The 22782-nt window shown below is 41.6% G+C and overlaps 1 protein-coding gene across 1 annotated transcript; it reads right to left on the bottom strand.

Annotated features, from left to right (window-relative positions):
* Positions 1-3293: 3293 nt before the first annotated feature.
* Positions 3294-21584, bottom strand: ngfa (nerve growth factor a (beta polypeptide)). Its single transcript, XM_029505734.1, has 3 exons — positions 21392-21584; positions 5044-5151; positions 3294-4560 (listed from the first exon to the last, which is right to left on the bottom strand). Exon 3 carries the CDS (start codon positions 4547-4549, stop codon positions 3662-3664), a length of 888 nt encoding a protein of 295 aa, XP_029361594.1. The 5' UTR covers positions 4550-4560; positions 5044-5151; positions 21392-21584; the 3' UTR covers positions 3294-3661.
* Positions 21585-22782: the final 1198 nt, after the last annotated feature.

The following is a 22782-nucleotide window of genomic DNA, read 5'->3' as shown; positions in this document are numbered from 1 at the left end:
ATCCAATCCTGAACGAGGCACCACCTACTTTGAACAAGACAAAAACTAAATGAACATTTAATGAAGTGGAAAGATTTGTGCTTATGCTGGACTTCTTCCCTCAGTGTCATCAGTGACTGGGAGTATGTTAGTCTGCAGTGACACCATGTAAAATATAAATATTTTCCCCACCGCCATGGAGAGCAGAACTAAGATCCAAAGAGCAGTTTGTTCTATCACTGTGTGATTAGTTGGTTAGAAAATGCTCGTATGGGGGAACAAAGTGGGCCGTCATGATGAACCAAAGGGAATGAGGAATGGCATGATGAAGAGCATGGACGGAAGGTATGGAACAAATACTGTACTTAGATGATATATTAATATGAATAATCAGCAACATTCAGCTCTTTTTAGCCACTAAACATGTGTCTCTCTTTAAGTTGAAACTAAAACTCTCAAAGCAGTCAAGTTTGTGCTGTGAGACCCGCTTGGGGGTCGGTGGGGGTTTGGAGGACAGAGAGAAAACAGAGAAGGTTTCATTTGGATGTTGGATGCTAACCAGAGCAATGCCAAAAGGGGAAAGCACGATAAGACTGGGACAAGACTGTGGCGTCCCTGTTAGTTGGTTATTGTTGGCTGTTGCTATGCGGCCCCAAACATCTGAACAAGGTCATCACCTCAATGAAAATAGACAGAGCACATTTTAGAGCTCAACATGACACTGAATGGGTGCAGCGCAGCGAAGGCGTGATCTATATTGGCTCTGTTTTTTTGGCAGGTAAGTGGATTCATCTTGTCTGTTTGTTGAAAGTCTTTATTCATCACTATGGCCCTCGCAAATGCAATCTTTTAAATAATCGTTCAAATAAAGTCCAAGCTTTTCTTTTTCTCTCCTAAGTGGGTGGGGTCAGTAATGGACTTCATTTGCCTGACTGATGGGCTCATTGTTTGGGTCAGGGCCTGGACATTTTTGCTGGCCTGTGAGGTCATTATTGATGACAGGCCTTGATTACTGCTCTGGTATCAGGCTTAGTAATAGTCTTATTCTATAAAGTAGTAGTGTTTTGAGCAATATAGAAAATAAAGTCTTGGATCTGTAAATACAATAAAATATAAATAATGATGATAATAATAATAATAATAATAGTAAAAAATAAACTGGTTGGGGGAACTTAAACGGACTGTGAGTTCTAAATGTGGCAGTATTGTGCCATCTGCTGGTCAAACTGCAAACATGAACTGTTAATATCTTCAACGGCAGTGATCTGAGCAACTGATCTTTGTTGGATTTGTAGTACTAACTCAGGGTTTTACAAATATCATAGAGAAGTTAGTGATTTAAGTGAGAGCTTTTTGACAGCAGCTGATGGAAGGGAGGGTTATTTATTTACTGCATCTTTCTGTGTTTGTATATCTGAAGAGGGAAACAGCTCAGGCCATTCCCCGTGTCTTCTCAGGTAACTGGTTCAGCATTTGAAGTCACAATTCACCTTCACCTCCCTAACCCCAAAAATGCGGGTTAACAAGCCACATCTTTGGTTTGCAGTATGCTCTTTGAAAAGTGAAAGTTCACCTGAGGTCAAACTGCTGATTGGATAGCCTTGTTGCTGTGACACGGTTTCCTGGCACCACATCCGGAGCTGAAAACATCGAGGTGGATCTGTGAGGCAGCAGAATTAGCAAAAAGGTGAGAGCACAAGCAAAAACCTGCAGAGGGTGATGACGTGAGGAGGGATGCAGAATTTAACTTTCAGTGAGAGGACCAAAGGTGTGTGAGAGAGAGAGAGAGAGAGAGAGAGAGAGCAAGGTGACAGTCCTCTTTCACACATTTAGCCTCCACATCTAGCTTTAACTTGACCACAAGAGGGCAGTACAACGTAGCAAAAAGAGATGCTTCATGTAAACCGAAGAGAGCTGGTGCGCTGCAGAAAGTTGACACATTCGCTCTCTCAACTCAAATAACAACCTAAAGCAGGGTAACAGTAACCAACATATCTCACTGTGTATATTCTGTGTCTGTATAAAAACAAAACAATTCAAACTAAATCATCACAGAAATGGAGGTTTGTGGAAAAACAAAGCAAATTTTTCATGATGTCATTGTTTCCAAATACTGGCTTTTCTTTTGTTTTTGTGAGATCACTTGAGCTATTTTTCTGACATAAATTTCTCTTGGTCACTCTCTGCACTGGTAGATTCGAGATAAATAACAGATGTCTTTACTTCAATGCAGGGAAACAGCGTCACTGAATAGTTTCATGACAATAAAAAGAATGTGAACTGAGCACTTGGGTGATTTTTGGTGTGACACACTGAAAACAATGCACTTCATCTCCGTCAACAAAACACCAAATGAGTCTTTATCCTTCGGAGAAATGATGTTTATCCCTTCAGCAGAGCTTCAGAGACTAATCGGAGGAAGCATTGAGGCTGCTATAGCAGAGTCTGGTCTCCCAATATCTCAATACGGGGCTTTTTGGCTTTTCTCGTTTAAATTTTGTGACCTTTCTGTGTCTACACTCCCCATTCTTTCCTCTCACATGCCCATCGGTCTTTCCCGTTTGTGTTTACAGCAGTTTTCTAAGGTGACAGGTTTCCAGCTACACTGGAACAAACTCCAGCTGATCCATCCTCCTCTCTGTGTATAAAATGCAGAGCTGGGCTCTCAGGCCTGAACCACATTCCTCTGCCACAGGAAAAGCCTGGACAGGCTATGGATGTACAAGTATGAGAGGGATGTTCAGCCCGTCTGTGCTGCATTCCTCTGAATTGAACCCTGCTCTGCCATTGGTTACTATTTTATCCTGGAAAAATACTGCAGGGGAGACTGAGACTTAAGTTGGTTTAACATGTGAATACTGAATGGTGGTCTAGTGATGTCGAAAATTTGCCCAGTCCTGTCATTTTTAGTGGTCTTGGATTTTGACATTTTAGGATTGTACTTTTTGCGCAACGATGTTTTTTACCCAGAAGTAAAAAAAATAAAAATAAAAAATACTGCCCCTATGAATGACTCTCCATCTCAGCCTGAAGAGGCAAAACCTTTCCATAAGAAAGAACAAGAAACGAAGAAGTCTAAAAGAAAACAGTCCCATGCAGTAGAATTTCCTTTTCCACCTGATTTTCTTCCCTCAGAAGAATTTCGGTGTGATCCATTGAGATGTTGCAGGGCATCAACCTAAGCAGTGAAACCATAAGGACAAAACCTTCCACTTGGCCTGTTTCATATTTCACATCGTCATTTCCTCTAAAATATAACCTGTGATATGAACGGCAGCAGCACCTCACACTAATGCAACACACCAGGCAAGTACTGAGGTGTTTAATAAATAACAGCATAAACAACACAACAATAACAACATTAAAAGCTTGAATTCATTTTGTATATATACACATACCGTATATATTTACGTATTTGACTGTATAAACCATAAATATGACATGCACTCCTCATAACTTAAAACAACCAGGACTTCTCGGACTGAGGTAGGGTCAGGGGCCAAAAGGTTGGATAGATGAATCTGTGTGTGTGTGTGTGTGTGTGTGTGTATGTGTGTTGGTGTGTTAATGTTTGGAGGCAGGGGAGAAGGATTACAGTATTGGCAATAAAGCTGCAGTGGCTGTTTGGGAGAAATGTGTGCGCTTAGTTCATAGTTCAGTGGGCTGGAGTCGTCCTCCTCAGTCAGTGTCCCAGCCGTCCCGCCCAAGACTTCCGGCTGAGGACACACACACATGCAGCATTAATGCGGATGAAACGCCAGGCTGTCCGTTCCTTGAAGATGGTGAGGGCGCTAACAAATATGTGTGTATTGGTGCAGTAGGAGTTCCAGTGGCGGCTGTCAATGCCAAGGCAGCCCGAGTTGCCAGATTTGGCGCCTTGCTTGCCACCTCGTCCCCCCGGCCGTCCCCCACTTCCATTTCCGGAGCCTCTGTGCGTGGGGTATCGGCAGGTGGTCTCATAGAAGAACTGTTTCTTCACCACATTGTTGATTGTAACGTTGGGCAGCACCGTCACCTCATTCCCAGCTATGTCTGTGGCTCGGGTCAGGTTGCCCACCCAGGTATTTATGCTGTCACAAACGGAGTACTCTCCCCGATGCATGGTGTGTGATCCTGCCCTACGTCTCACCCTTACCCCCCTCACCTCTTCAATGTCATAGCCCTCACCTTCAAGGGCATCATATGACGGAGGCACCTCACTGAAGACAACACGGGGCGAGGAGCGGTAACGTCTCTTGGAGAAGAGCTTGGGGTCCACCACAGGGGTGGAAGGGTCAGGAGGGGAAGCTGGTGTAGAGTGGATGGTGACCGGGCTTTTATCCTTGGAGTGTGAAGCTGCCCGGTGGTGTTTCTTGGTCCTGTGGTGGTGGCTGGTCCTTTGATGTGAAGAATGATGTTCAGAGAGGTGGTCCCCCGTCGCCGTACGCTGCTGTCCTGCTCTGTCATTGGCTACCGTCTGCTGTCCTGCTTTGTGGTTGGCTGCCCCGGTACTCCGGGCTACTCCACCTCCCATGTTCAGTACAGCCTGGACGCCAATCAGGAGGAGCAGGACCAGTGGTGACGACCTCATGGGCACACGTCCTGAAGTGAAACAGGAAAAGAAACAAAACAAAAGCATATTAAAAATGTCAGAGAATGTAGAATTTTAGGCTTATATATATATATATATATATATATATATATATATATATATATATAAAAGCCTATATTTGGCTCTATATTTGGCTCTGAAAATGTGTGTTTGTAAAAATTGGTATTTATGATTTATATTTAACTTGATAGAAATAATTTGATGGTATGAAATGATTAATTACCAGGGTTAGGGTTCGGGTTAATTTTTTATGGCTAGTAGTTACATTATTGAATGAAGTGATTGCTCCAGTAAGTTGAAGAACATTCATAGGTTTGTTTATCCTCTGAGCAGAGTTCGTGCTGCTCTGAGTTCAGTTCAGCTGCATTTCTATAAGTTAATTGTTCTTTTCAGTACATCATGAGAGCATTTTTGACCCCAGAACACATAAATGTGCTGGTTTGCGAGTTGCTGTGGTGGGTGTTAATGTGAACCTGTGGAATGTGTCCAGTTGAAGTGGGAGCTGCTGCGGACTCTAGAGCCAGACTCCAGTGCAGGCCGGGCCCCTCATGCCTGCCATCTGGACCCCCTGAACCAGAGTTCTGTAACACAACACATACAGAACAAACATGTAACCTAAACAAGGCTCAAATCTCGCATAACAGATAATTAAATAAACACGTCAACATTTATTATTCAAGACTAAATCAGTAAATTTATAAAGTTCATAGAAGGTGTTTTCCCTTTTTTCTGATAAAACACTTTCATTCTCATCTCCAACAGATGTTTTCCAACTAACTGGCTGACTTAGATGCTTCACTTTTCATCTTTCATAATGACGTACACTTCAACATTACCTGAAAACTAGAAAAATCAAGTCAGAGTAAATTGTTAGCCAAGGACCCTGATATATATGTCGAACAGCTGTCAGATCAGTCTCACAGCAAAATTTTGTGCCTTCATCTTTCGCCTGAGCTCCACTTCTCTCAGAGACACACACAATTTACCACTGTCTGACCTTATCTCATGCAAAGAACACACACATGCTCACCATGTTTAACTTTTAGAGCTTTGGCTTGTGTACGCTGGAATGTGTGGCTTTTCACACCTCATATATATATATATATATATATATATATATATGTATATAATTATGTTAATAATACACCATTAACAGGCAATGTGACCCCGGGCACACAGAAACTGTTACACAAATAAAACAAAAAGTGTCTTTCCTGCCAGCTGCTTTGTGCTGAATACAAACAGCAATAAGGATGTGTGATAGGGTCAGGGTTCAGGTTAGGGCATATGAGGTTGTTTTCATGAATACTTTGCATGTTTTCATGGCGTGCTATGCACAAACACTCAGAGGGTCCCAAAGGTGAGCTGAAAGTGGCATGCAAGTATGTTTGACATATCTGTAACATTCATCTAGCTGCTGCTGTGTACTCAAAGTTTTTTTTGTGAATGCTTTGTCTCGACATCTAGTGTCTTTCTATGAGATGTCGGCCTATACATATATAAATAAATAAACTTAGAGGGATTAATCATGGTAATTATTATAGGAATTTTCACATTGTTATATGTATATATATGCATTTAGGGACACTCCAGATAATGACGGCTACCTTTGAACACCTCTCTGTATGGCTCATAATAACCTGAAGAGGTCAGTGTTGGATGCTCCGACAGGGAGTCAAACACAATTTCAAGCAGCTGAGAGATATCAAAATGTCACTGGCCCTCTTCCCATTACAAATAACAACTCAGCTGCATGAGACAAGTCCAGCATCTTAAATCAAGATCAGGTATTTTCCCACAAGCTGAGAATGCCCAAGAGTTTTTTTATTCTTCGGATTACACTTGGGGGTTTACAAGACAGCATTGGAGAGTAAGTATGGACGTGTGAATGTACAAACTCTATCAAGTATCTATTGGTTATCATCAAGAACAACTTGTTTTTAAATGGATGATTTATATACAAGGTTATTTCATATCTCCTTCTCACAATGCTTCAGATGGAAAAATGTGCGTCCTATAACATTTAATTGATTGCTAAAGTGAATAAGATAGGACTCAGCTCATGAAGAAATGTGTGTCTGATACTGTTACTAATGTTTGAAAACTGTAAACCTGTAGAAAACATGGAACGTTTAAATATGGATTACTGTACATTATATGACCAAAGTTACTTATAGTAGAGACCTTAAATGTTGCTTACAAGTTAGTGAATCAGTGAAAAAAGCAACATGTAATGAGATCTGAAAACACCCCCGCCACGGGCCCTGTGGTAGTAGCCTAATCTTGGGTGAGAGGACTATCATTTGAGACTGACCTGACAGTGATATCTTTTTGTTTCAATAAACATAATCACACAGAAACACACCCACAGACTCACACAGACTCACACACACATATGGAGCTCGTCCAAACAGGCGGTGAGCTGATTGATCCAGGCTGACGGGCAGCTCAGTATTTACATGGCCCAGGGTGAGCAGGGAGGATCGAAATGTTAAAAATATGTGGCTTGTGTTTAATGCCAGTGCAGCCAGCGTAAACACTGCAGCACAGGAGCACAAGGGTCAGAGCGGTTTAGAGAGCACCTCTGACATTAGGATTACTTCAGCACTCCATCAGAATACATGGCTGTAGCTGTGTCCCACTTGCACAAATACTGTACATATGCCTGCATCACCATAGCATACAAGGTCTTCAGATGCTCCCACGCTTAAACGGGGTTAGGATTTGCTCCCAAAGGTGTTTGTTTTTGTTTTGTTTTTTTATGGTTTTGTGGAAACAAAACTGCACTAAGACATTCTGAACTAACTGCAGTGGAAAGTTTAATAATTTGCGGGATGCTGACTGGGCCTGGGAGGAAATGCAACCTGAAATGGTTCAATGGATTTTACATACTGACGCACATCTTATATCAAACTGAGGGCCAAAGGCGAACCATATGGTACTGATAAAACAGGAAGTCTCAGAGTACTGTGTGAGGCTCCCTGCTCTTTGACTCAGGACAGCGAGCTGCTTTCCTCTTAAGTATCTAGGCGGAGAAATCAAAAGTACACAAACACACATGGGAGAAGCCTTGAAGAATAAGAGAGCCAGTAGGAGATGGTCCTGTTCACATATGTCAGCCAAATTATGACGAAGGTATTCCAAATGCATTTTAGCAAAGGCCACAGAAATGACAGACTGCATGGTTTATATTTCCAGACACTCAACATACTGCATTAATACTAACTGGTAAAAACAAAGAAGTTGTTTGATATCCTTTTATGATTCATACCCTCTATAGTTTGCACCAAGGAGGTTGTTTATGAAAACAGACTTTGTAAAACAGCATCATGTGGCTTACTGTAACATCTCCTGCTTTAAGGAGGTTTCCTTTCTCACAATAACTTGGCTCCACGGTTTTGCCAAACTGTGAATCAAGACCATTCGCGTGAATCACTCACCACTTTCGATTGCTATGAAGCTATGGAGCGTTCAAGGCGCCACATGGCACTACCTGGTTAAACAAGATTGCTGAAGATGATTAAAGTATGTGGAGGGAAGACGTACGTCACACAGCTGCTGGGTTATGCCCTGGAAAACGAAAGAGTAATTACTTAGCCCAAGGCGGTGGAGTCCAGCCACACAGTTACCGGTAAAGATTAGGCAGCGTTAGCTGTTAGTGACACGTTTTCATTTAGTTTGCCAGTGAGCAAGATGCCAAACTGCTGCGTGTTGGTACAGTACAGCAGCATGTATTGACTGTGATACAAAGACAACAAGGCGGATGCACCACACATCATGAGCACTTTAGGAGAACGTTGTCCGCCGTCAATCCAAGGTTAGTTTACAGTTAGCGAGGGCTTCTTCCTATCTGTGAGATGAATTAGTCATTAGTTACAAGTCCTTGTTAAAAGATGTGCTGGAGTGGCATGTCAGCAGTTCTCTCAAACAAACACACACCTCTCTCTCCAGGTGATGACAACGGCATCAGATTATGAGAGGGTGACAAAGAGAGTTTGACAGCTGCAGAGGGAATGAGAGGAAAAGAGAAAGTGGACAGAGAAAGGGTGATGCAGAGAAAAACAGAGAAAGGTAAACAGTGTTTCTATGTCTCTCATCATCTCAGCGAAGAGCAGTTCCTCCTGCTGTCAGCCGTTGGAAATAATTACCGAGAGTGATGACCGCCAGGTCGGCTTGCTCCCTTTCACTTTGCACATCCAAATATTTGAAGATTTATTTCCTCTACAGAAATGTCCTGTTTATCAGCGTTTGAAAAATACAAGGATGTAAAAGGATTGGACTTTGTGGACCAAACTGTTCTTCAGGAAAGGTTTCATTTGGAAGGAAACCTAAGGCAATACATTTCATATGTGCATCAGATGTCTCTTCCCTTTACACAGCCATGCTCATAATTAACATGCTTCCGCTTCTCCTCCGGTCACTACGCTAATCAAAGCTTGTCTCTCATTGAGGGACAATTTGCCTGTCACAGTTTAGACAAACTGCCATGTGAAACTGATGCAACAGCCCTGACATTGCCATGAGTAGAGTTACTGTCACGCAAAATGATGTCATGCAGCCTCTGTTAGGACCACAACTACATCACACTGGCCAAACGTTCTCAGGAGGCCGTCAGATGGCTTTTATTGGAATACACAGTGCAGGTGAGAGTCAGAAAGATGCCTTAGACAATCAATTTCTTTACATATCTGTTTCTGAAACTGTAAAACTCTGCTATGAATATAATTCAGCTTAGTGTGATACTCGTAAACATCAGCATTTTTCACGATTCAGTAAGGACAAATCAAATTTACAATCATTAGTATCCATTAAATTGTGTTTGAAAGTCACTGTAAAGAAACAGAAACTCTGGATTAGCAGTTTTCACTTATTCTGTAGTTAATGAACACACATCATATACATGAATCACCCTTGTTCTTACTTTTCTTACTTATTATTTCACCTTTTCCCTTCCTTGTTCCTTTACCCCTGACCCTTTGGTAATATATTTCATATCTTTGCACTGGGAGACAAATAAAGACATTTTAACTGAATTGTAGTAAGCCACCAATGAACTTAAAGTCCATGGTCCAGCTTTAAGTGAGAACAGCAAACAGACATGTTTTAAAGCATGGAGTAAAAACAACAATCCTGCTGTTATCAATAGTTTGCCTTAAAGGATTTCTGACACACAAAAAAGAAACTCTTAAATCTGATATCTACCCCTCGTCATTGAGAGATTCTGCATCCAGCTTTTGCATCTTATCCACCACTGCTGGATTGACTGGTTAAAGCAGAGCACATACTAAGATGGTTAAACAACATGGAGATTTAGCCCAACATTTGATCTCAGTGAGACACAGATTCAGTCGAGGAGTCTGTTATCAACAAACTGAAGTTTCACTGCAGTAAGTGTAGATAGCATCTTCTTTCAGTTTGTTCTTGATTACCATTTAACTGACCATGGATGACACGGTGCTGGTTGGCGGTTGTGCTAGTGCAAATTGTTGACAGATGAAGTTTTTGTATTCTTGCTTACACCCCTGTCTCTGCAAATGGATGGGTTTGGTTCAGTTTAAATGGCATATGAAACCCTGGTTGCCTGAATAGTTTATTAGATTATCATCGGTCCATGAAGTTCAAAGGTGGAATCAAGCATCCATGGCCCATTTCACTCACAATATGTTTTTTATTCTGTATGTAAAGTAGAGAGCAGCAGTCGCATTGATGAAAGAGATCAGCTTCTGCCCAGTTCTTTTGACTGGTCCTCACGTTTAAAAGACATTTTCTGTTAGAACTGAGGCACCTGTTGTACATCAGGGATAGATTAAACAGTAAACTCTGCTGCTCCGGCCTCAGGACACGGGAGAAGACAGACAGGCACACGACCTGTTAAAGCACTTGACTTCTCGTGCAGTGACCAATGATTTTTACTGTACTAACTGTTGTAGTAACGGACTGTCCAACGACTACAACACGGAAAAAAGAACACAATGTGCAGCTTTTGGGTTTATTGGCTGAAGCAATAAAAAGTGCTCGGCTCGTGCAATGTACGGATACATGTATTACCAAGTCTCAAGACAAGCAGCTTTCAAACAGCTGACCTTTCATTCAACTTAAAGTCTCTGATACTGGCAGCAACACACAGGCAGGTACTTCAAACGACCACTGAACCTTTTTACAGCTCATTAACACGCTGCCAAAAAGATCTGCAAAATATATCAAGTCTCAGGTTTTACGAGCAAACATTATAAACACATTTACTTCCAATAAAACCATACATGAACGGCGAGAGCAAATATATATTGTATAAACGCATGGTGGGCGCCTGCAGGATTTAATGCATGCATCACCACTTTGCACAGGTGTTTCTACTCATCAGCTGTGGTGAAATAAAAGCTTATATATCTTCCCAGAGTATCTTGAGAATATGAAGGAAGCAGGGACGGAAAGGTGTGGAAACTAAAAGGAAAGCACTTTGGCAGTGAGCCAGCGTCTCCTTCCAGTCTCGTCTTGCACTTTTCTGTCTGTTTCTCTGTCAGTCTGTCTTTCATTTATTCAGGTTCTCCAGTTCTCTACCCCTGGAATCTGACTCAATGTCATGTGGATGTGGATACATGACTGTTTCTGCGATACATTGATAACAGATCTTCCCACGATGTGAGCGTATGTGTGCAGGTGCAGCACGCTGCAAACGTCTTGTGTCAAGAAGGGGAGAGCGTGCCAGTGTAGTTAACCTGAGAGTCAACATCTAACTAATTCAGTGTATCCCTCAGTCCTGTCAGAAAATAGATGCATGATGTTTATACGTGAATTTCTCACTTTCATTTTGGTTTGATGTGGAAAGTCTCAAAGGCACTACAGCAGTCACACGGCCTCCTAATCCCATCCAAGACGCAGAAACCCAGTTCCATGAACCACAGGCCTCAGGTTTTGTGGGCACTGTATCTCTGTGGGTTCCTTTTTTTAAATCTGCTCCTCAAATTGCCTTTCACACATCTTCAGCAGTGCATACCGTCACATGTGGTAAATTTCTAAGGCAGTTCCCGGGACAGTATTCTTTCCAGAGTCACATTTGATTAGCTTGGTCAACCTCGAGATAAAGCAAAGGCATGCCGGTGATGTAACCTCAGCTTTTTCTTTATGGTCACGCATTATGTCCCACAGTAGGTCGAACAATAATGTAACATAATAGAAAGAGTGGATCCTGCTGGGTTTATCAAAGGAACCCAAAATAAACAACATCTTAGCTGACATTCAGTTCAGCAGTAATTACATTTGGAAAAAAGAGATGAGCAGCAAATAGAAACTGTAAAGTGAAAAAAATGCACATCTTTGTCCAACAAGATTTCTTTTTTCTATTTATGTGGTTTGTAGCACTTTCCCAGAATAACAAACACTTTGTGACTGTTGAAAGATGTTATGTAATACATGTGTTTCTGGATTTGTTTGTGAACAGGTGGGTTATATATTAGAATTGCAGTTGGAAAAGCATGTATTTATTTAAAAAAAAGAATAGTCTCAAGTGAGTCTATTCATTTGGCGATGCAAATTGAATAACGATGAAGTAATTTGGTAATTAGATAGACTAAGGGTGTATTCACATTACTCTGCTACCTGCATTTTTTTTTTTTTTTCTTTTCCAAACATTGCCATTGTTAGAAACGTGGACGCTGTCAAACAAATACTTTAATTGTGTGGGCTTGACATCAGGCCAGATTCTTATCGAAGAGAAATTCAGGTGCACGTGTTATTGTTTGCAAGGTTTTTTTTGGTCAGTTTTCGTCTGTGTTTGTTGGAAATTTTCTGCTGACACACTTTCACTGCACAAAAAGTCATCGCAGACAATGAATCTCTGTGGCATGGTGTCGTCGTTCTTATTGTAAACTTGCGGCTGCTGCCTTGGACTCCAGCAGAACTCCAGACATGAGGCTGTTTTGGCACTGAGGCAAAGCCACAGCCAGCGCGTCATGCTTGTATGAGTGAAAGGCCTTCGCAACCTTTATCTCCCTTCCCATCTGGGCCCATCCCTGGTCAACCCACTCTCTCCCTGAGCTGGACCGGCAGACGTGGGAGGCCAATCCTCCAGGCCTTGAAAGCAGGATGAACACAATGATTAACATGTTTTCCAGATCCCTAGTTTTTATGACCTTGACATTTAACAATCTTCTCTTGACAAATGGTTAATTTTTTGGCATGGCTCTGGTAATAACTCCCCCTTTCCTGGTGAGAATCAAAGATCCCACAGAGGAGCAGAGAGAGGAGGAGGGCCAGAAAGCAAGAATGCCTGTCTGGCCGCAGAAAGCGATGAAGACAGAGGGATGGAGAGCAAGGAGTCCGAGATGTCAAGGGATGGGGAGAGGCAGCAAGCAATGGAGGGTGGGGCACAGAGGGGCAATGAGATGTCATGGGAATTTGATAAATAAAGGAGCATGTGATAGCGGGATGCATAGCAAGGAAGGACAAGGTTGCAGGGGGTCAGAAACTGAGACAAAGGAGAGCTCAAGGACAAGGATGGAGGCAGGAATACAGGGAGTTTTAAAAAATTTGAGAAGAGTGAGGGACAAAAGGAATCTTTCCTCCCAGTGGCTATAAAAAAAAAAAAAATAAATAAATATCATCGCTCCGATCTTTGTTCCAGCGGACAGAAAACCAATTGTCTTCTTAGAGCTCATATTGCTTACATTGCTTATCTCTGGGCATCCATCTGTGTAGTGTTTGAAAATATTACGCCGTCACAGCAGACACTTGTTAAGGTTCATGCTATTCCTCCTGAAGAGTATATCCATGTTCTGCTGAAACAGATCAAGTCAAACACATCTCTGTCGTGTTTCTGATAAAGATCGGTGACGAATATGAACACCAGCCTTTCTGCTCATTGGCCCATTTTTGATTTGATTTATCTTCTGTCAATTTGTTATCTGTGCTTTGAATATGTCTTTCACAGCTTGTACGCTGTCTGAAATCATACATGTTGTTTTGCATGTGACACTTTTTATGGCGTGCTTTTGTAAGCGAAACCGCACGCAATGTTCAATGAATCACCCAAGTAAATCTCCATTCAGAGGCATGCACAAACAGATGCGCGCTATCAATCCCCCAAGTTTTGCGTTGCATTTCCATGCCTGGTGACATGAGCATGGGTGTGGGCACGTAGGCTGGGCATTTGTTGCATTAGACATTGTGAGATGCATTAATGGTATTATTTTAATGCTCTTACTTGGATCCTGTAATTGAATGCAATAAACCGTAAACATAAAAATATTCCTTTTTGAGGCGTGCTATGAGATTAAACCAAGTATAGCAGGAAAGTGTTTCTGTCTACTGTTACAGTGCAGTGAAAGTGCTCCAAGATGAAAATTTGCATTGAGCTTTGCCTTCCCCTTTAAATTGGTGTAACATGGATTAGATTTGTTCACCTAATTAAATTTTCTTTCGGCCTCCTAGTTTTGGGGCAAAGGAAAACCAATCGGCCTGGAACCTTTGAAGCATGAAGGGATAAAGTATGTTGCTCCAGAAAACTGAAACAAAATACACTAAAGTCATCATTCACTGCTGCCATGTGACATTAAAGAGCCATCGGCATCAATAGGCAGGCTCACTAAAGCAATCTCGAACCAAACCAAATTTAGCAACATGGCTGGATGGATGGCAAGCAGGTCCGGACTGAAATATCTCAGCAACTGTTGGATAGACAGCCGTGAGATTTTCTGCAAACATTCAAAGTCCCCTGAGGGTGAATCCTGGCTTCGGTGATTCGGTGAAGTTGTTTAAGGGAATCTACAACCGATGTTGAGCTGTATGACATAACATACCAATTCATAACACAACATCACACAAGACTAGGTCAAAACCCACTATAGGTGTGCTGTACACAGCTGCTCTCCAAATCTCTGTGCCCACAGGGAGAGTCATTTCTATTTATTGTATAAGAGCTTTTGGCATCAACTTTTATTTCTGCACTTGTAATATTTACAAAGGTTAGAGTAAAACATGTATTATCTTATTATGCAGTGCATAGCCTGTAATAAAATAACTGCTTTTCCTGAAAGAAGCAGATGCAGAAATTTGTCCCAAACGTTTTTTTTTGTTTTGTTTTTTTTTTAAATCCTCTGTGAAAAAGTCAATAAATTTTACATTAGTTAGCAACACTGGTTCTTCACAGCAAAAGCCAACCAGTGTGTGCCTCAACACTGCTCCACCATATGTCAGCATTTGGCTGACGAACGGTGTAGCCATCCATGCCAGCTGAGACTGACTGATCACTTAGTCAGTCAGTCAGTCACGAACATTCATAACTCTCAGCCTGGTCTTGCTAATGCAGTCCAGCCAACAATTTTGGATGAGGTTATGTATTAGTGATGTTTCAAATACCTGCAAAAATACTGACCTTCCCCCAGGCGGCCTTTGCCTGCTAAAATTCGTTGGTTGGCACTAAAATGCCACGATTGTCAGCATTATTGTCGAAGACTACATCTGGCTAACATCAGCAGGTTTTTATCGTCATGACTGAGCATGTGAGCATGCCAGTATTAGCACTTAGCTTCAAGCCTCACACTCTCGGCCGTAAAAGTACTGGAATCCCTCAAGACGTTTAGTCTTGTTTTTTATACATAAAAAAAAAAAAACAAAGGTATGTTTTACATTTTAGATCTACAGTAAAACATGAACTTTAGTTTTCTCAGATAATGCAAATGACTGAGACAATCTGGTTACAGATGGCCTTGTCCTATACTTAAGTCTTCTGAGTGTAAAAAATTTGATGTTGTCGTCAAGCCCAGTGTTTGTTTGATTATTGTCTCACCCCTCTTGCTAAAGACTTGACCCGGCCATTTTCTGTTCTGTGTGGTCTCCACATCTCTCTGTCATCTCTCCTGCTCTCTGCTTCTGTGGCTCTTTGGCTTGTTTTCTCTCTCCGCTCCCTCCCTGTCTATCTGTAGCTGATGTCCACCACCTGTTTGCGTGGGACCTCCCAGGCCCATCCTCTGTCTGTTAGCAACATGCCATGTTAAGTGTGTGAGCACAGCTATGGTGAGAGAGATAAAGCGGCTACTTTTCCAGGCAGCCTGCTTGTGTGTTCCTGTGAAAGTGTGACGTACAGCAGGGCCTTAGATTAATGAATATTTACTGTGGATCTTGATGCGTGGACTTAAGTGCAACTCCAAGGAAGAGAAATGGTTTCCTATAGCATCATCTTCCATAAAACTCCTCATTGTCGCTGTCAGATCCTTTTTGACGAAAAACAACAGTACAAACAACGACACTTGTTCCGATCATTGTGTATGTGAGTAGCCGGTGGCTCACCTCCCTGCTTGTTGTGTATTCTCAAATCAATTCACTTGTATCCTTGGGGCTAAGGCGTGTGTGTGTGTGTGTGTATCCAACACAAACATTCATGTATATCCACATGCACACACATGCACATTGCTCATGCACATGTACAGTACAGACCACATTCCTTCTGTGCTGGTGTGGTTTATGAATGTATTTCTTCTGTGTACTGTCTTTGTTTGAGTGAACTGTCTCCATAAATACGCAAAAATGTATTGGAACAGATTGTTGAGCTGCTAAAAAAACAATTTAAACCAAAGTGTCCGATATCGTATGCCAATTTCATCTGTTTGAGCTTTTGGTGTGTATTTCAATATTTGAAAAGCTCAAGTATTCTCACTCTGTTGAGAGAAACAAGGTGGAAATTCATGTCTAGGCAAGCTATAGGCACCCTACCAATTGGGATAAAGGGGAACGAAAGTGAGAGTGAGAAAGTGTCATCCCATCAATCCGAATGTACACAAACGCACACATATGCATGCACAAAAAAGGCGAAACAATTCAAAACAGCAGGCGTGCATTAAATCAAGAGATTAAGACCACAACACTGTTATTCTAGCACAGTCGCGGCAATTTGGTGATTTACCAGCTACTGTGTCTTTGGGCTGCGTGCACATGCATGAAAGGCGAGCAGGCCATAGCTGAAAGTCATAGAGGCATTTAATGAGGAATGAGCAGGCATGTCTGCGCATTTAGTTGTCATTTTTTTGTACCATATATAGCGCACACACGGACATGTGCGTAGCTATAGAAACTGAAACACGCAGACACAGGCAAACACAACCCTTTGATCGAGCACCTGCCGAAATCAGATCTTCAACTGTCAAACACAAAAGACTGACTTGCATTAACAGTCCTGGATTTCAGTTCTCTATGTATGGAGTCCAAGTCCAAACACAGGGGCGCATTATTCTTGGATTTGAACAGGATCTGAAAAACAGGTCCATATGGGAAGAAGGTTCTGGGTACAAAAGAATCCTGCTCATGTCTGACAACTACTCTGTCCCACTCCAGCAAGTTACGAATGTCAAACAATGTTAGGTGTGATTTTTAATGAATAAATTTTCTTCTAAACACTGTGAGAAGTTGTTTGTAAAGGAAACGTCAACAAGAATGACCCCCAGAGCTCCATCTTCCTCCACAAACACAAACGTAACCCTGAGCCTGAACTCTGACCTTTTACCTCTCCCACTGAATCCAGACAGAATATTTAAGCTGGTTCACTTTACACCAGATGTTCTTACCCCATTCTGTGCAATGACCTGAGACAGATTGCAGCGCCAGTGACCTAAAATATAATGACAGTAGTGCCTTGGTTTAATGCTTTGACCCGTGAATTATTATCTCCTCATATTTCCCCAACAGGGAAGCTCAAGCCTTTTCCCCACTGAAACACGCAGTTTTACTTTTGCTTAATCATATGTTAGACTGAACTGTCAACTTGATGCATTCAGTAAGTGATCTAGATAACAAAAAGAGCATTTGGCTTTTCAATTTGAGAAGATGGTCTCTATGTCAAACAAGCTAATTTTCATATAGCAGTTTAAAATTTTGACGTATATAGTATCTAATATATAGAGAAAATTTCAACTAGTCAATTCTCTTTGACTTGGAATAAAGAATAAATGTGATTTCTATTTTTTTTAGAACCTGCCTGCATAACAGCTTGTGAGTCTGAATGGAGCTGCAGGTAGTGCAGCTATTCTAGTCATGAACTGAAAAAAGGTGTTTACATAAACAGAATCTTTCACTCTTGGGTCTGTTAACCACCGTGTGTAAGCACTGTGATGACATATTCATTAATCTGCCTCAAGCTCTTGTGGTCTGATAAGAAATGTTGTGCCATGAGGAGATCAAGACATTATCACTCTGTGCACAAACCATGAGTCATGTATTGTTGCCAGCTGGCTTGCTCCCAGATGTTTTAATAATATATAATAATAATAATAATAATATTCATAATCATAATCATATTACCTACACACATTTTTTTTTTTTACTGAAGACACAACTGTTTTCTTTATTTGGTCTGGAAGAAATGCGTGGTGCTGTTTAGACGCTTTCTTTGGAAAATATTTTGGTTGACGTGTTTTCCAATTGCTTTTAATGACTTTTGAAGGGAGCGCAATTATTATTATTATTATTTTTTATTTCTTGTGGTTATATTTAGAAATTCACAGCTCTCACTGTGATTTGAGTTTTTTTCATTTTAATTAAAACCAGCAACCTCAACCAAAGAGCAATTATTTGAAAAAAAAAAAACAAAACAAAACAAAAACCTAACCACAGACAGCACACTGGAAGTGAACCTCTGGCGTGACAATGTCACTGCAATTTTGTACGCCTGCTATCCACTGCAGATTCTTCCTGGCATCTCAGATGTTCATAATTGTAAATTTTCATTCATTGAGAACATCATGTAGCCAGCCGTTGTGACGCCACCACACCATCATTGGGAATGCTAATAGGTGTATAATCTGCTGGAGACAGGTTTGCTTTGACATGGTCAGTATGTGGCCCTCAGGTGAAGAGCGATAGTTAAATTGACAGTCCAGGTGTGCTGTCACAGCCTGTCCAGGTGTCATATGTAACACCCTGCAGTCTAGACAGGGCATATCGTTCCTCCCTTTTTGTGTTTAAAATGTGTTTGTTTTTTTAACCCTTTCACACTCAGAGTGAATTACGGTTTTACAGATTTGCATGCTGATTGAGATAACATCACTAAGTCATGTCGCTGCACTGGAACAGTGCGGTGGACAAAACAACTGTATCCAAATCTGCTATCTGACAGCAATGTGCTTGACTGATTAACGACAGTTTTTGAACTCGGAACATCTGGTTATTAGATGCATCAAACACTCATTTGTGCACCAATATGAAAACGCTTGCCGTGAACCTTCACTGCCCGAACCAAAACTTTTTAACAATGTAGCGAAGACCCTCGGGAACAGATTGATCAACCACAATCCTTTACTCTAAAAGCTAAACTCTAACTGGCTTCAAGCTGTTTTGACTTAATATTTCTGTTGTATCTTTTGATACTAATCACTTTCATATAATTCAACTTTACCCAGATTAAAATATGACTATTTAATGTCAGTGTTGGACATGTTAAGCTCAAACCTTGCCTTGAAATGATGAAAATATACTGCATCATGTAATGAGCTGGAGTAGACTATCACATAAATCCCATGAATTTGATTGGGTAAATAGCTTGGCAGTAATCTTGGGTGGCCCGGATGAAAGGGGATGTATCCCAGTATTATGTTGTTAAAAACATATGTATTCTGAGTACACATTCAAAAAATGGCAATCATTCATTTGTTCTGTAGCAGCTATGTATGGTCTGTGTATCTTACTGTGCAGGGTTACTCTTTATTTCTTGCTGTCTGTCTCACACAAACACACACATGCACACACAAATGCACTGATGCTAACATAGGGAAAGCTGTAATTCAGCTTCAAAGAGAAACCTGAGAGGGTCATGAATAATCACAGACATCTTTGTCTGCAGAGAAAACAGCACAGCCCCCCGTACACATAAACTGAATAGTTTATATGGCTCAAGCTGCTACGAGCATAGCAACTGCACTTCTGGGTTTGAAGAAAATGACCATGACCAAAGTTACATTATATTATTCTTTTCTGCAGTCTGAATTTGTTTCTAATATTGAAATTAAAGAAGAAGAAAAAAAAAAAAAAGATGAAACATGGATGGCCATGTTGGTCTGAAGGCCTGCAGATCGACAGGTGAGCCAGGATGCTTTGCGGACAGACAGATTGAAAAGTAGATTACAAGCCATGCAATGAAATGTTAGTTGTGGTGGTGGCTTAAAAAAGGACAATACTCTTTCATAACTACAGCTAAAAATAACTACCTCTGACTTGTGGAAATGTTTAAACTCCTAAAATTGGACAAGCCGACTGTGGAGAGTGCACATTCCCGACTTCCTCAGAAAGCCAAAATGTAAGACGAGGTATACGTAGGAATGATCTGTTAAAACAGTTGGTGAATAGGTGCATGCTGTGCGGGTTTGGTGTGATGTACAATTGATGGCTCTTTGTTCTTGTGATTTACAGTCAGCGACACCAGCGCAGAAACGATGGCTGAAATGTGAAGACACGGCTCGTTTAAAGATAATAAAAGCAAAAAAAAAAAGAAATATTTGTATTTTAATGTCAGTCGAACATGACGTGAATGTGCTTTGAATTATCCAGTGCAGTTTCTGTTGAGATGTCATGTTAGATGTATGGACCAAAGCAGAGGTGATGAAAACACAGTCCGCTCCCCTCTGGCCCACACTGGAAGCACTGAAGCTCTTGAACAATTTTAAAAATGTCTTTTTGTACAAACTGGAGCACCTTCCTCTCAAGAGGGCTTCACTCGCGGGCCTGTGCTCAAAGATTTCTTATCCAGTACATATGTAAACACACAGAGAGACACGCACACACACACAAACACACAGAATTGTATATCTGTCTAATGTGCAAAACAATTAGATGGAATGTTTAAACCATTTGCACATTTTTAAACAATAACCCAACAAATATTTATTCGATTTTTTTACATCTACAACACATTCATATTAGATCGAAACAACAGGTTGTGCAAAATAACTGCACCCAAAGGACACCACTGAAGATTTTGGTGTGTCGTGTTTATTTGTGTGTGTGTTAATGTGTAATACTGGTTCGTGGTGGCATTCCTCCCCTGTCAAAACCCGAAAGGAATTCCCTGGTGGCAGGCATGAGGTCTGCGTTTAGCACACATGCTTGCATACACACATACAATTACACATGAGTAAACATATCGGAATATGAAAAAATAATGAGCCGCACCATCCATACATGCAGCAGTCCCCACCACTCAGCAACATACTTCATGTTGGACATCGGAGCTCATCAGAATCTACAAGTCCTTTGAGGGTTGTGTAACATGATCAGAGAGAAGGACAGATAGAAAAAGAGGGTGAGAGAGAGAGACAGATAGGAAAAAAGGGAGAAAGGGAGAGAGAGAGAAAGAAGGTAACCTGATGTCCCAGGGGCTTTCTGAACAGTGAACTGGCTCCCATTGAAGTTTGGAGAACACCCCCTCCCTCCTTTATTTTTCTAATCCTCACCTGGATTCTCTCTTTCTTTACAAGCTCTCCTTCATTCCCTCTCTCCATCTGCACATACTGGGAAACTACTGTACTGTATCTGTCTCAAACTGTTTACACATCAGAGCAGCACAAACTTTGCATTCATCATTCAACTGGACTTTTCTCAGCAGCTCCTGTGTGTTACAGTCAACAGGAATGTCTTTGCCCCCTAAACAGAGGACTAAATGACTGCTGCTGAGACTTCATTCAATTCAGAGGCTCCACTTTCACTTAATGACAGGTATGAAGTAAAGTTCGCAGCGAAACTCTTCTCTCCTCTTTTCCTCTGATTCTCTGACCTCTGTGCACACACTCCACACATTGGCACCATATTTAATTAAGAGTTTTAAACGAAGAAGGTAGGACTCACCACCCTGTTAATGCTCTCTCTTCTCCCCAGTGAGTGACAACTTAAAGATCAACTCTGCTATATTCCACCTCACTCTCTGCGGGCCGGGGGGGAGGGGGGAGGGGAGCACGGGGCAGACTTATCCCAAACTCCAAATCCTGCTCCTGCTTGTAAGCTGTGAATCCAGGTCTCAGGCCATCCACTTCAGTCTGTCTCCCTCCCACACTCTTTGGGAAGTGGATTGCTCTAAAAGTTTAGTAAGAGGTGTCCCAAAGCTGCTCCCTCCCTCCTATGTGGCTCGCTGCAGGTCCTAGTGCCTACCCTTTCCACGTGCTTCCGTTAAAAAAAAAAAAAAAGAAAAGCACAGCTGCTCATAATTTACACCTCCCCGCTGTTATTCATTCTCTCTTTCCATTCACTGTTTCATTCATGTTTGTCTTTTTTTGTCATGCAAAACCAGTGGAAATAAACTTTCACTGGTGAGTGATTCAACTCCGTCTCATGTGAGATTTGACGTCACTTAATGATGATTTCATTGCTCCATGCACTGAGGGCTTCCCAAGACTGTCATTGTTATTCCACACCTGAGTCATTATGGGCTTGGCGTTGATACCCATGGATAAGGACTTAGAGGTGCAACGTGCCTCAGCCACGTCCTGGGTTGTGGTCGGGGGGGGGGGTAAACTTGGTTAAACGACTCATCAACCATTTCAAAGGCATGTTGCCTTGCCATGTTTATTGAGCTGATATCGCAAATCTACGCATGCTTTTTGAGTGTGAACAGTTCAATGATTTGTGGCTTTACAAGAACAGAGCTTTGATGGTCCGTTGCAAGCAGGAATTTCTCCCTGCTACTTGTCGATGGCAGACGGACATAAAATGGGGAATAGAGCAACAAGAAGAGTTAAACCATGCAACCATGATATCCCCTCGCCCTGGTAGAGATTAGCCACACCCTGTATTCAACAGGGCCTCCAGTTTCCAGTGTCACAACAGTCCCTTTCGGACAGTTCTGCTCCTCTCTTGTTTATGCATAATTGTTTTTTCTCCGTCTCTCCACTTTGCCTTCATAGCCTCTCTCTAGTTGTAAGGGTTTCTCTCTTTGACACTTCCTCTCTGACCTGAGCCGTATCATTGTCAGAGCCCATGGCGCTGAGCAGACATCTCACCCCACTGCTCTGACAGACAGAGACAAAAAAAAAAGAAAAAAAAAAAAAAAAGAGAGAAAACAAGAGAAAGGACAGATTGTGTGTCACTGTCATCCCTTTCTCCTCCTTGGGAAAATGGAATTCCTTTACTTTTAGCCAAAGTGCTGTCTCGGCGTTAATCAGTAAACTTCATAGTATGCAAATGGAGCCTGGAAGAATTAACACAGGTGAGAAAACTTAAAAGGGCTCTATTTGTCTTCTGAA

The sequence above is a fragment of the Echeneis naucrates genome, chromosome 7 (genome assembly GCF_900963305.1).
Source record: "Echeneis naucrates chromosome 7, fEcheNa1.1, whole genome shotgun sequence".
Classification (NCBI taxonomy): domain Eukaryota; kingdom Metazoa; phylum Chordata; class Actinopteri; order Carangiformes; family Echeneidae; genus Echeneis; species Echeneis naucrates.
This window is presented reverse-complemented; position numbering and strand designations above follow the sequence as displayed.

What these genes read in the sequence shown, in the direction of transcription:
- ngfa (XM_029505734.1), bottom strand. Translation starts at nt 4,549, where the DNA reads ATGAGGTCGTCACCACTGGTCCTGCTCCTCCTGATTGGCGTCCAGGCT.